Raw genomic sequence first — 15,243 nt, 5'->3', positions numbered from 1 at the left:
TCCCTAGCACTATCCCTAACCCTAGCACTATCCCTAACCCTAGCACTACCCCTAACCCTAGCACTAACCCTAACCCTAGCACTATCCCTAACCCTAGCACTATCTCTAACCCTAGCACTATCCCTAACCCTAGCACTATCCCTAAACCTAACCCTAGCACTATCCCTAACCCTAGCACTATCCCTAACCCTAGCACTAACCCTAACCCTAGCACTATCCCTAACCCTAGCACTATCCCTAACCCTAGCACTAACCCTAACCCTAGCACTATCCCTAACCCTAGCACTATCACTAACCCTAGCACTATACCTAACCCTAGCACTATCACTAACCCTAGCACTATACCTAACCCTAGCACTATCCCTAACCCTAGCACTATCACTAACCCTAGCACTATACCTAACCCTAGCACTATCACTAACCCTAGCACTATACCTAACTCTACCACTATCCCTAACCCTAGCACTATCCCTAACCCTAGCACTATCCCTAACCCTTGTCCTAACTGTAGTACTGTCTGAAACTGTAGTCCTACCCCTAGTCCTATAACACTTTCCTTATACCTAGTACTATCCCTAACCCTAGACCAAACTATATTACTAGCCCTAACTATCCGTAAGCCTTGTCCTAACCCTATTACTATCTGGAATCGTAGTCCTAAGCCTAGTTCTAACCCTAACCCTATAACACTTTCTGTAACCCTAGCACTATCCCTAACCCTAGCACTATCCCTAACCCTAGACTTAACCATATTACGGTTGTCCTACCCTAGTCGTCTCCGCAGCCCTATATCTATAACCCTCTCCCTAACCCTAGCAATATCTTTAGTCTCACTGCTATCTGTAACATTAGTTCTAACCCTATTACTATCCCGAACTATCCGTAACCCCAGTACGGGTCCTCTCAGCTCACTGCACTGTCGTTCAGCTCTGCTACATCTCCACAGAAGTACATGTTCTGGGAGGTTCTAGCACTGTAAGAGGCTTGTGCACATGATTTCTGAAGTGGCTGATAACATAGAGTAATAGTATACCAGTGCATGCAGGACAGAGGGTAGTTGGCTTCCATACTGTACCTCTCTGACTGTACGTGTGACCAGGGACCTGACTGGGACCAGATATTGGGAGTGGACCTCCCTGGACCCTGACGATATCGTCCTCATCACCTCTGCTGTGAGAGAGACATGATACATTGTAACAAGCCCAGCGCTGTGGATACATTATATTTCCTTTTCTGCTACAGTCTGGCACAATGTAGCTCACCGGTAAATGCCAGCACGGGAGCGTATGGATGTATGGGCACATTGGCGTCGGGGGTCTCCTCTGCCCCCTGTGGTCGCTTCCAGGCACTGTCCGGAGATTGTAGAATTGTGCAGCCGCCACCGGTCCCTGTTGCCTCCGCAGCATCACAGTATGAAGATCCATCCTCTATAAGAAAAAGGGCAAAAGGGATTTATCAGATTTCATAACCCGGAGATCTGCAAATAGTGTGAGACCTGCGGCAGCACTGGGAGGGGGTGTGACAGGGTCAATATAGCCCCTTCAGTTAGCGATGGGGTAACTGTGTCTGGTGGTCTCTGTGGGTGGCACTTGAAAGGGGCTCTGGGGGTAGTGTTGTATGATGGTCTCTGTTGATGGAACTTTATGGGGGCTTTAGGGACAGTGTTGCATGATGGTCTCTCTGGGTGGTACTTTATGGAGGCTTTGGGGGTAGCAGTGTATGATGGTCTTTGTGGATGGCACTTTACAGGGGCTCCTAGGGTAGTGTTGTAAGATGGTCTCTGTGGGTGGCACTTTACAGGGGCTCCTAGGGTAGTGTTGTAAGATGGTCTCTGTGGGTGGCACTTTACGGAGGCTCTAGAGGTAGTGTTGTATGATGGTCTCTGTGGGTGGCCCTTTATTGGGGCTCTGGGGGTGGCAGTGCATGATGGTCTCTGTAGGTGGCACTTTATGGGGGTTCTGGGGATAGCAGTGTATGATGGTCTCTGTGGGTGGCACTTTACGAGGGCTCTGGGGGTAGTGCTGTATGATGGTCTCTGTGGGTGGCACTTTACGGGGGCTCTGGGGGTAGCAGTGTATGATGGTCTTTGTGGGTGGCACTTTACAGGGGCTCCTAGGGTAGTGTTGTAAGATGGTCTCTGTGGGTGGCCCTTTATTGGGGCTCTGGGGGTAGCAGTGCATGATGGTCTCTGTGGGTGGCACTTTATGGGGGCTCTGGGGGTAGTGTTGTATGATGGTCTCTGTGGGTGGCCCTTTATTGGGGCTCTGGGGGTGGCAGTGCATGATGGTCTCTGTAGGTGGCACTTTATGGGGGTTCTGGGGATAGCAGTGTATGATGGTCTCTGTGGGTGGCACTTTACGGGGGCTCTGGGGGTAGTGCTGTATGATGGTCTCTGTGGGTGGCACTTTACGGGGGCTCTGGGGGTAGTGCTGTATGATGGTCTCTGTGGGTGGCACTTTACGGGGTCTCTAGAGATAGTGTTATATGATGGTCTGTGTGGGTGGTCCTTTATTGGGGCTCTGGAGGTGGCAGTGCATGATGGTCTCTGTGGGTGGCACTTTATGGGGGCTCTGGGGGTAGTGTTGTTTGATGGTCTCTGTGTTTGGCTCTTTATTGGGGCTCTGGGGATAGCAGTGCATGATGGTCTCTGTGGGTGGCACTTTACGGGGGCTCTGGGGATAGTGTTGTATGATAGTCTCTGTAGGTGGCACCTTACGGGAGCTCTGGGGGGTAGTGCTGTATAATAATCTCTGTAGGTGGCACCTTGCGGGAGCTCTGGGGGGTAGTGTTATATGATCGTCTCTGTAGGTGGCACTTTATGGAGGCTCCCATAAAATCCCCCCTGTCTGATCATGGCTGATGTCATGGGCAATTGCTGCTCGTTGTGGACACACATGTGATGGTAGATCCCAGCTTATCACTGGCACATTCTGGGGGCACTGACTACGGCTGGCGCTCACGTGGGAGCATTATAGCAACACTTCATATATACGCAGGATATTAGTGACTCAGACACATGCACTTCTCCATCCTCCCTGACCTATAGCTCTGCCCTAAAATACACAATCCCTAATAAAAATGTAAATAAATGAGTCGTCCTCTCCTGGTAAGCTGGTGGAAAACATTTTTTGCCATTTCTTGTTTATAGTTATTTCTGGAAACTGAGTGCCGCCATTACAGGTCCCACTGGACGTCATCATGATCACCTTCTCCTGATTCAGGGGCATCACTCCCATTCTCCACATCCTCTCGATCCTCTCGGCTCTTGAGCTTTTCACCTTTTTCTGTGTCCAGTTGAGAGTCTGTTTCCATCTCAGTGGTGGATCCCAATTCTTCTGCGGTGGTCTCATCTGTAGCTATGTAGGTAGATCCGGCTGTAAGTCCTGATTCTGCATCTTCAGTAGGACCTCTCATGCAGTCCTGATCTTGACTTGTGGAGCACAAAACTTTGTCTTTTCTTTCTTCTGACCCCTTGGTCTTATGGTCTTCAATTATTTCTTCCACCTCATTACCCCCTGTCTTTAAGTTCAGATTCACTTTACCTTCATCAGGAAATTTTGGTTCATCTCTTAGATGATGGGAAGACACAGAGATTTGTTCCTCAAAGCTCACTGAAGACACAACTTCTGCAGGAATTAGCTCTTCATCCCGATCCTGGCTCTTCATTGTGTTGAACGTTTCTTTAAGTTTATTGGAGGACTCTTCATATTCACCTTCTGCTTCCAATGTTCCTTTATCCACAGGAGAAATCTGTGGTTGATCCATCTCTTTGAGATTTAGGACTTCAGCCTTAACGTTATCATCTGTGACAGATCCTGCTCCATGTTTGTGCCCGTCATCAATCCCCTGTGACAACAGGTCAGAATATTTATTTCCCATCGCTATTTGGTCTCTGGAAACATCTTCTTCACGAGACTTCGAAGTCTGCGTAAGTTCAGCTTCTTCAAATTTAGGTTTCTCATCATGTTCTTCTCCATCATGAATGGTTTTGTCCTTTGTGGTTGCATCTTCAGGATAAACCTTTGGTAGATGTTCTTCTTGGTCACCGACTTCAATGACATCAATCCCTTGTAACAATGTATCAGAATCTTTATTATTCTCAGCTTCTTGCTTTCCAGGATCACCAGCTTCACTAGACCCGAAGGTCTTTCTAAAACATTCTTCTTCAAGTCGTTGTTTCTCTAATTCTTCTTGAAAAGTGCTGATGATCTCGGTCAATGGTTCCTTAAGATGAACATCTGATTGACTGAATTCATCCTGAGGGTTTCCATCTACAACAGAACCAAGTCCATTTAGTTCCCTTCCTTGTGACAATGTATCAAGATATTTATGTAACTCACTGCTTGCTACTTACTATCTAAAGTTATCTACTGACATTTGTGGGGAACGTCCCATCCCTCGAATTTTTATCTCTTTACCATGACTTTAGCCTACATTTAGAACATTTGCCACAATGGTCTTTCTTGACCCATTGTGATGTTCCTTGACTTGGGGAAGGATCTTGGTTTTGTAACTTTTTTGTCAGATATTCTATAGGTAGTAGACCTCACATCTATACTCAATCTCTCATCTAGATGTTTGGTGTATCTCATCAGACCCACCTTTCTCTGGAGCGTTGGTTTCAGGCAGATATTCTACTTGGGCGCTATGTGTCTTCTCATCGTGCTCCATTCTTGAGGTCTCTGATAGATCAGGATGACTGTCCATTGCTTTGTCTTGATTCTGATTCTCTGGTGTTATCTCATTTTTTGTTTCCACCACATTCAGGTTTGATTCTTCTTTTTTTTCACTTTTGGCCCCAAATCCTAAAACATCTCTAATTCCGAATTGAAACCACTTTGCCTTTGTCTCTTCAGCCTCCTTCTTCATACTGATTTGCTCTTGCTCGGTCTGTTCAGAGGAGGAGGAGGATTTTCCTTCATAGTTCTCATCGTCTTTGGCTTTGGGTTCATCTTTCTTTTCTCCAAAGGGCAGAAGCTTTTTGAGTCTGCCTCCGAGCCAGCCGGACTTTTCAGGAGCATCTTCTTCCAGTTGTGTCTGAGCTTCAGCGTCTTCATTTATGGTTTCTATGATTATGGTTTCAGATTCTGCATTTTTCTTTTCATTGTTTCTTCCCACACCAAACCACCCTGCAATGCCGGAGGGAGCCCAAGACTCCTGAACTTCTGGCTCTGGTGGCTCCTGGACGGTGACATCTTTGGTCGATTGTCCAACTGTTGAATGAAAAAATGTAGCTAAGTTTCTGATATTATATAGTGAACATATTCAATACTTGGCCATGACCATAGTGTGTTGGGAAATTGCTTAAATAGTAATTTCATGAAGGGTAAAATTGCTTAAAAAGTCAGAGGGGATTTTTATATACCGTATTTTGCAGATTATAAGACGCACCCCAAATTCAGAGGAAGGAAATAGGAAAAGAATAATTTTTAATACTTAAAAAAAAGGGGTCTGTCTTATAATCTAATACTGTAGCTAACTGGGGTGTGCTGTGGAGCGGGGTTGGAGCTGAAAGAAGTCGGCGGCGGCAGCACGGCATGCTGAGGGCCCGAGGATGGGAGGAGGGGGTGTTGTGGCGGCGTGATATGGACTTCATCGGTCTCAGGTCAGGGGACGTGATGCGCTTCAGGAAAATGGCTGCGGATGCAGCGCAAGCACAGATTGAGATCTCGGAGAGCTGAGATCTCATTTGTGCCTGCGCCGCTTTTGCAGCTATTTTACTGAAGTCCCTAGCGTCAGAAGCGGTGCACGCACAGATTGAGATCTCGGCTCTCCAAGACTTGGATTCACAATGACATTGCTCAGTACTAGTGTATGATACCCTCTATACTGCTAATCTTTCTAATAAGTGTTTTATCTCACCCCAGATTTGGATTGACAGCTACACTGCTCAGTACCAGTGTATTATATTATTATTTTTAATAGGTGTTTTACCTCACCCCATACTGCTAAGTAAGTATTGCTGCTAATGTTGCAACTACTTCCTAGTAAGTTTAGTAACTTTTTATCTGACCTCAAAGGTGGATTCACATCTGCTCTGTACTGCTGTATAATGTCCTCCATGCTGCTGTATAATTTCCTCCATGCTGCTGTATAATGTCCTCCATGCTGCTGTATAATGTCCTCCATGCTGCTGTATAATGTCCTCCATGCTGCTGTATAATGTCCTCCATGCTGCTGTATAATGTCCTCCATGCTGCTGTATAATTTCCTCCATGCTGCTGTATAATGTCCTCCATGCTGCTGTATAATGTCCTCCATGCTGCTGTATAATGCCCTCCATGCTGCTGTACAATGTCCTCCATGCTGCTGTATAATGTCCTCCATGCTGCTGTATAATGTCCTCCATGCTGCTAATGTTTCTAACTAGTGTTTTATCTCACCCCAGACTTGGATTCACATCTGCTCTGTACTGCTGTAATGTCCTCCATGCTGCTGCTGCTTCTGAACCTGTGCTCCCTAGCTGTAATCCCTCATGTCTGTGTGCTGTGAATGGGAGCCATCATAGCAGACAGTCTGCACCCACCAGCTCAGAGACAACTGATAATCACAGATAGAGGCCGCAGAGGGAAAATTGGGCAGAAATGCAGGATATGGGTCATATAACGGCCAGAAATAGTGATATTCCTCATGGACTCACAAGACAGCTGATTCTGAACAGTGATATGGAATGTTAGGATCCCTTTATATGAAGTCCAGGATTGTAGGACGGGGCCTGTATTTTGTTTACTGATCCCTTTTATTCATGTCTGACAACCGCTTTAATATTTAATGGACGATGATTATCTTTGTATACTTTGGGCTCCGTTGCAGCCTGTATTCTTACCTCCCCGTGTAGTGTGGTCTGAGGGGTCTTCTTTGTTTCTATTGATCTGATGTAAAACACTGTCCTCATTCTCAAAAACATATTCCCCTCCGTCCAGACACACAAAATCAATCTCCTGGGGAGAAAAAAAAATAAAGATCTCATTTAAAAGGATTTAGGGGTTGTCAAGGGTAAAAAGAAACATGTCTGTCATGATCCAAAACAGTGCCACATCTGTCCACAGGTTGTGTCTGGTATTGCAACTGTGCACCATTCACTTTAATGGCGCTATGCTGTAATACCAGTGACTACCTGTAGACAGGGGAGTGCTGTGTCTGGCTGGAAGCAACCATGTTTTGTTTTTATGGTTCTTTCCAAGCCCTTTAGGAATAGTCCCCACTCCTTATTTCTGCAAAGAAAGGAAATGAAGAGTAATACTGCCCAAATAGTAATGCCCTGCTTGAAATAATTCTGCCATATAATGACAAATGGGTGTAAAATACATTTCCCACAGAGTAATGCCGCAGGATGACCACATAGCAGTGCCACACAGGACTTAAACCAGGTGTAAAAGTCTAAAAGTCTTACCCAGGAAGGAAGTTTACACTCTATACATTATATTAAGCCAATCTTCATTTTCTGAAAAGCAGTGCTGCAGTGTAAAGCATGCAAGTTGAGAAGAATGAAGCGTGAGCCTCTGGTAATAAAGGAGGTGGATTTCAGACTACGACAGACAATGTAGCTATATTGTTGTTACTGATCATAATGGAGCAGAGCTGCAGTATAAAGCATAAAGGAGATGAAAAGCTGTAATGAGACAGGACGAGACTCTGTTAAACCCCAATAGACAATGTTACCATATAAATATTGTTACCTGCGCTGGGATCTCGATTTCCTCACTCAGATAAACCTCCTCGATAGTAACAGAATCCTTTGGGAAGAAGCCGTACGCTTTGCCTGTCTGAAAAATCCGAAAAAAAATAAAATTGTAATGTAGTAACATGCAACATGTGGCACATTGGCATGCTGGAACCTGTAGTTCCCCAATAGCTGGAAAAGAACCAGTGATGGGAGGATCTGCAGATACCAGCGTGGATTGTTACATTGTATCTAATGTGGATATTTATGTAAATATTGTTCTGTTTGAAGAGAAGGTTTTAAAGGGATATTACAGGTTTATCAACTGATATAGTAATATGTATAGATTTATATATTCTCAAATTCTCTATTTGGTAGAAATCACTTCTAATTGATCTGAATCCGCCCCGATAACTGTTGTGTAAGGAGATCATCACAAGACCTGGGAAGAATTTTACCACCGGAAGACGCTGCCGACTGAAAGACAAGATCCTGAAAACTATGAGGATGTATCACAATAATGTGTTGGTGATTGAATTTACAAGAATCCAGTGGTAAAAACAGTTTTCTTCCCAGGCCCTGATGACAACACTTCTCACTCTGCGCTTGATCCGCTCAGTGTTATCATAGGAACGTTGTGCATCATAATAACTAGGGATGAGCAAACCCGAAGGCCAAAGGTTTGTACCGGACACCGGGTGTTCAGGGCTCAAACTGTGACTTTTAAAACAAGTGATTCAGAGTTCGGGTGCTGTTCATATACTAATAAAGTTTGTTGAAAGGCTGCAGCTCAGGCAATCAACAAGCTTTACTGCAAGCGTAGGTAGCCTTTATGATGCTGTGAACAATAAAGAAAAAAAATGATGTGGGGTCCCCCCTATTTTTCATAACCATTGCAGGTAAAGCAGACAGCTGGGGGCTGATATTATCAGGGTGGGAAGGTCCATGGTTATTTGGCCCTTCCCAGCCTGGAGCTGTGTTCTGAGAACTTTCTCCATAGGTCACTGCCGGTCAGCAGGAGGTAGGAGAGTGAGAAATTTTGGGCTGCTGACCAGCAGTGACCTATGGAGTCTTGTTCTCAGAACATTCTCAGATCACAGCTCCATAGGAATCAATGAGTTTTGTGGATTACGGCAGAACTTCAATGGTTTATTTGAATTAATAAATTGGTGAACGAGGGAGGAACTTTTTTTCCTGTGTGTGTTTTTTTAATTCTTCACTTGCTGGGTTAGTAATGCGGGTGCCAATAGACGCCTCTTCATTACTAAGCCCTGGGCTTGATGCCAGCTGTCAATTCACAGCTGTCATCAACCCCTAAACCATTACCCCAATGTAACTGCACAAGGGCTGTCGGGAAGAGTCGGGCAAAGCTCCAGAATTGGAGACTCAAATGGATGTGCCACTTCTGAGGTGGCTGTGGGCTATTTTTAGGCTGGGAATGACCAAATAACCATTCACCCTTCCTCCCTGATAATACCAGCCCCTAGCTGTCTGCTGGTTATCAAAAATAGGAGGAGCCCATGCCATATTTTTTTAAAAAAATCATTCCCTATTCACATGTTTGCAGGGCAATTGCCCCCATTTTTCTTCCTATTCCAGAACCCTACCATTTACTATGACTAATTTACAGAACAAAACTATGGGTCCCCATTGACTTATATAAGGTTTCAGTTCAGGTCAAGCCCGGGTCCGCTCATCCCTAATAATAAGCCATCTGTTTTTTTTATTTCATTTTCTTCCTTGTACTCACAAAATGCAATTTATATTCTGTTTGGCTGCTATGGTGCCAATTCTTTGTGGATGAGCAGGAAGTGTTATCATAGGGTCACAGGTAGAGAAGCCTAACAGAAATGGTTCTGATCATCATTTTCTAAGGTGACCACAAAGATGACATGCTGGTCAGAAAACAATCAAATATGGCGCCTGTCACCGGCTACAGAAGCCGCGATTGGGGGCAGTGGGGGTAAAGATCCCATTGAGTGACTTACACTTCCTTGCCACAAGTCTTCCCTCCGTCCTGTCAGCTTGTAATAAACATTAATTTCATCTCCTGTTTTAAAAGTTAAGAATCTGCAGTCGGGTCCGGAATAATCTTGTTTTGCTGAAACTCGCATCATCAAACCTTAAAGAGAAAATACGAGCATGTGATACAATGTAACAAAGAGAAGGGGCGAGCATGTGATACAATGTAACAAAGAGAAGGACGAGCATGTGATACAATGTAACAAAGAGAAGGGGCGAGCATGTGATACAATGTAACAAAGAGAAGGGACGAGCATGTGATACAATGTAACAAAGAGAAGGGACGAGCATGTGATACAATGTAACAAAAAGAAGGGACGAGTATGTGATACAATGTAACAAAGAGAAGGGCCGAGCATGTGATACAATGTAACAAAGAGAAGGGACGAGCATGTGATATAATGTAACAAAGAGAAGGGACGAGCATGTGATACAATGTAACAAAGAGAAGGACGAGCATGTGATACAATGTAACAAAGAGAAGGGGCGAGCATGTGATACTATGTAACAAAGAGAAGGGACGAGCATGTGATACAATGTAACAAAGAGAAGGACGAGCATGTGATACAATGTAACAAAGAGAAGGGCGAGCATGAGATACAATGTAACAAAGAGAAGGGTGAGCATGTGATACAATGTAACAAAGAGAAGGGACGAGCATGTGATACAATGTAACAAAGAGAAGGACGAGCATGTGATATAATGTAACAAAGAGAAGGGACGAGCATGTGATACAATGTAACAAAGAGAAGGGCGAGCATGTGATACAATGTAACAAAGAGAAGGGCGAGCATGAGATACAATGTAACAAAGAGAAGGGGCAAGCATGTGATACAATGTAACAAAGAGAAGGGACGAGCATGTGATATAATGTAACAAAGAGAAGGGACGAGCATGTGATACAATGTAACAAAGAGAAGGGCGAGCATGTGATACAATGTAACAAAGAGAAGGGGCGAGCATGTGATACAATGTAACAAAGAGAAGGGCGAGCATGAGATACAATGTAACAAAGAGAAGGGGCGAGCATGTGATACAATGTAACAAAGAGAAGGGACGAGCATGTGATATAATGTAACAAAGAGAAGGGACGAGCATGTGATACAATGTAACAAAGAGAAGGGACGAGCATGTGATACAATGTAACAAAGAGAAGGGCGAGCATGTGATACAATGTAACAAAGAGAAGGGACGAACATGTGATACAATGTAACAAAGAGAAGGGGCGAGCATGTGATACAATGTAATAAAGAGAAGGGGCGAGCATGTGATACAATGTAACAAAGAGAAGGCCCGAACATGTGATACAATGTAACAAAGAGAAGGGACGAGCATGTGATACAATGTAACAAAGAGAAGGGCGAGCATGTGATACAATGTAATAAAGAGAAGGACGAGCATGTGATACAATGTAACAAAGAGAAGGGTGAGCATGTGATACAATGTAACAAAGAGAAGGCCCGAACATGTGATACAATGTAACAAAGAGAAGATCCGAGCATGTGATACAATGTAATAAAGAGAAGGACGAGCATGTGATACAATGTAACAAAGAGAAGGACGAGCATGTGATACAATGTAGCAAAGAGAAGGGACGAGGATGTGATACAATGTAACAAAGAGAAGGGCGAGCATGAGATACAATGTAACAAAGAGAAGGGCGAGCATGTGATACAATGTAACAAAGAGAAGGGACGAGGATGTGATACAATGTAACAAAGAGAAGGGACGAGGATGTGATACAATGTAACAAAGAGAAGGACGAGCATGAGATACAATGTAACAAAGAGAAGGGCGAGCATGTGATACAATGTAACAAAGAGAAGGGCGAGCATGAGATACAATGTAACAAAGAGAAGGGGCGAGCATGTTATACAATGTAACAAAGAGAAGGGACGAGCATGTGATGCAATGTAACAAAGAGAAGGGGCGAGCATGTGATACAATGTAACAAAGAGAAGGGTGAGCATGTGATACAATGTAACAAGAGAAGGGGCGAGCATGTGATACAATGTCACAAAGAGAAGGGGCGAGCATGTGACACAATGTAACAAAGAGAAGGGGCGAGCATGTGATACAATGTAACAAAGAGAAGGGACGAGGATGTGATACAATGTAACAAAGAGAAGGACGAGCATGAGATACAATGTAACAAAGAGAAGGGCGAGCATGTGATACAATGTAACAAAGAGAAGGCGAGCATGTGATACAATGTAACAAAGAGGAGGGATGAGCATGTGATACAATGTAACAAAGAGAAGGACGAGCATGTGATACAATGTAACAAAGAGAAGGGACGAGCATGTGATACAATGTAACAAAGAGAAGAGGCGAACATGTGATACAATGTAACAAAGAGAAGGTCGAGCATGTGATACAATGTAACAAAGAGAAGGGGCGAGCATGTGATACAATGTAACAAAGAGAAGGGCGAGCATGTGATACAATGTAACAAAGAGAAGGGACGAGCATGTGATACAATGTAACAAAGAGAAGGGACGAGCATGTGATACAATGTAACAAAGAGAAGGGGTGAGCATGTGATACAATGTAACAAAGAGAAGGGGCGAGCATGTGATACAATGTAACAAAGAGATGGGACGAGCATGTGATACAATGTAACAAAGAGAAGGGGCGAGCATGTGATACAATGTAACAAAGAGAAGGGACGAGCATGTGATGCAATGTAACAAAGAGAAGGGGCGAGCATGTGATGCAATGTAACAAAGAGAAGGGGCGAGCATGTGATACAATGTAACAAAGAGAAGGGACGAGCATGTGATGCAATGTAACAAAGAGAAGGGACGAGCATGTGATACAATGTAACAAAGAGAAGGGGCGAGCATGTGATACAATGTAACAAAGAGAAGGGGCGAGCATGTGATAGAATGTAACAAAGAGAAGGGGTGAACATGTGATACAATATAACAAAGAGAAGGACGAGCATGTGATACAATGTAACAAAGAGAAGGGACGAGCATGTGATACAATGTAACAAAGAGAAGGGACGAGCATGTGATACAATGTAACAAAGAGAAGGGACGAGCATGTGATACAATGTAACAAAGAGAAGGGACGAGCATGTGATACAATGTAACAAAGAGAAAGTATGAGTATGTGATAGAATGTAAGATACGGGCAAGAATGTGATACAATGAAATAAATAGAAAATATGAGCACGTGATACAATGTAACAAAAAGAATGGATGAGTGTGTGATATAATATAACAGAAGAGCGGTGGGTCCATTGTCTCCTCTATCTCTTATCGCTTATCTCTAAATGCTTATTTCATGCATTTATAATATCTCAGAATTGATTATCAACTCTGGGCAGGGTCAATGGGATATACGGGCAGAAGTCAGGGCCAATGGCGTCTGGTGCCCACTCTGCACAGGTTTCTATTAGCACCATCCCTGGTACATGCACGGCGGGGTTCACGAGCTGTGCTATGTGCTACAGCACACATGCCCAACAGCCGCGATCAGAGCAGCTCCAATCACGGCAGTTAGCCTCTTGGATGTGATTGGTGACAGCAGCATTTAATAGGCTGGAAATGAAGGCAGATGCCCATCTGATGGCACTGACCAGTCCAGCCTCAAGAACTGAAAGCCCCTGATAGCTAACACTACCCTGCATGGCAATATTACAGTATTGTGTATCCCATATGCTATCACAGGTTCAAGTCCCCAAGGAAAACCAATATAATGGAAAAAGAATGAAGAATGCTTGAAAAAGATCAATACATAATAAAAAATATCAATATTTTTTTCATGGAGTATTGAGGGGTATTTAGGAGTATGGAGGGGAAAGGAGGACTATGGAGGGGTGAAGGAGGACTATGGAGGGGAAAGGAGGACTATGGAGGGGTGAAGGAGGGGAAAGGAGAAGTATGGAGGAGAAAGGAGGAATATGGAGGGGGAAGGAGAAGTATGGAGGGGAAAGGAGGACTATGGAGGGGTGAAGGAGGGGAAAGGAGGAATATGGAGGGGGAAGGAGGGGGAAGGAGAAGTATGGAGGGGAAAGGAGGACTATGGACGGGAAAGGAGGACTATGGAGGGGAAAGGAGGACTATGGAGGGGAAAGGAGGACTATGGAGGGGTGAAGGAGGGGAAAGGAGAAGTATGGAGGGGAAAGGAGGAATATGGAGGGGGAAGGAGGCACATGGAAGGGTATGGAGGGGAAAGGAGAAGTATGGAGAGATATGGAGGGGAAAAGAGAAGTATGAAGGAGTGAAGGAGGGGAAAGGAGGAATATGGAGGGGAAAGGAAGAGCGTGGAGGGGTATAAAGGGAAAAAGAGGAGTATGGGGGTGAAGGGTTATTATGTAAGGGAAAGGAGGAGTATGGAAGGGTATAGAGTAGAAAGGAGTATGGAGGGGTATGGCGGAGTATAGAGGAGTATAGAGGGGTATAGAATATAGAGGGGTATGGAGGAGTATAGAGTATAGAGGGGTATGGAGGAGTATAGAGGAGTATAGAGTATAGAGGGGTATGGAGGAGAATAGAGGAGTATAGAGTATAGAGGGGTATGGAGGAGTATAGAGGGGTATAGAGGGGTATGGAGGAGTATAGAGGGGTACAGAGTATGGCGGGGTATAGCGTATACGCTGCACCTAATCATTGCAGACTTCGGCTTGCTCTTCCCCTGCTTTCACTATCTGTAACCAGCCATAAACACTCTGTGACCTTCGTCCCCTCGGTGTTGTAACTTGCTGCCTTCTTTCCATTCCAATCACATAACACTACAAACATTATATAGAAATATGCATAGGGCGCACTTATATATGCAATGTGCCATGTAATATAAAACATCAATCTCACTGACATAAGATTATCAGTGCATGGACAGAGCGGAAAGTTTGTGCGAATGTCTCCGGGGCCACAATTATCCTAATACCCAGGTACTTATATCCAGAGGTTCTAATGGAAACATTGGAGCTGCCGTCTGATTGCACTGCCCACCGGGGGTATGGGAAATCCAACATGGAAGAGCTTGCCATAGGGTGCACTTACTTTCACAATGGGGGTCGCCACATTTCTTCTTCTCAGACAGAATCTTCTGCATATGAACCTGTGCGCAGTATAATAGGACCACCAGCGTGAGGACCCTCATCTCCGCCATAACCGCTTTTTATGGGGAAATCTGTGCATGAAGGATGGCGGCTGGATCGACCTCACTCCCGGCCATTTCCCTGAGGTCTGACCTGCTGCAGACGGGTAATCATTAACTAAATCTCTGTGGATCTTGTCCCTGGAAGCCGCCAATCATCATCCGAGACTCCATCTACAGAGATACAAAAAATCAGGTATCGAGCGACGACTCCGGGAGGGGTCTGAGAAATCAGGAAAAAAGTTTCCAACAGCACCAAAAGTATTCAATATATGCAAAAAGGAGAAGAAGGAGAAGAAGAAGAAGGTCATAGTTGAAAGTTTGTGAACCCTTCATAACTTTCCCATAAATTTGTATTAAAGTTACATCAGATTTTCACACAGGTCCTAAAAATAAATAAAATAAGTAAAACATCTTCTAAAATGGGGAAAATGCTCCAATATCACACA

General features: G+C 44.3%; 1 protein-coding gene across 2 annotated transcripts in view; it reads right to left on the bottom strand.

Annotated features, from left to right (window-relative positions):
- Window positions 1-14,857, bottom strand: part of MIA2 (MIA SH3 domain ER export factor 2) — a 70,287-nt gene extending 55,430 nt beyond the window's left edge. The window contains exons 1-8 of one of the 2 annotated variants that reach the window (XM_075330636.1): window positions 14,698-14,857; window positions 9,652-9,785; window positions 7,680-7,766; window positions 6,827-6,941; window positions 4,602-5,213; window positions 3,207-4,271; window positions 1,263-1,427; window positions 1,076-1,170 (exon numbers count right to left, since the gene is read on the bottom strand). In XM_075330636.1, coding sequence (XP_075186751.1) covers window positions 1,076-1,170; window positions 1,263-1,427; window positions 3,207-4,271; window positions 4,602-5,213; window positions 6,827-6,941; window positions 7,680-7,766; window positions 9,652-9,785; window positions 14,698-14,806 — 2,382 coding nt within the window. In that variant the 5' untranslated portion in view covers window positions 14,807-14,857. The remainder of the gene's footprint in view (window positions 1-1,075; window positions 1,171-1,262; window positions 1,428-3,206; window positions 4,272-4,601; window positions 5,214-6,826; window positions 6,942-7,679; window positions 7,767-9,651; window positions 9,786-14,697) is intronic. The other variant, XM_075330635.1, reaches the window with a different exon arrangement.
- Between the last annotated feature and the right edge of the window lie 386 nt (window positions 14,858-15,243).

Source organism: Anomaloglossus baeobatrachus, chromosome 12 (genome assembly GCF_048569485.1).
Source record: "Anomaloglossus baeobatrachus isolate aAnoBae1 chromosome 12, aAnoBae1.hap1, whole genome shotgun sequence".
Lineage (NCBI taxonomy): Eukaryota > Metazoa > Chordata > Amphibia > Anura > Aromobatidae > Anomaloglossus > Anomaloglossus baeobatrachus.
Note: the sequence above shows the minus strand (reverse complement) of the source record. Positions and strands in the feature narration are given on the sequence as shown.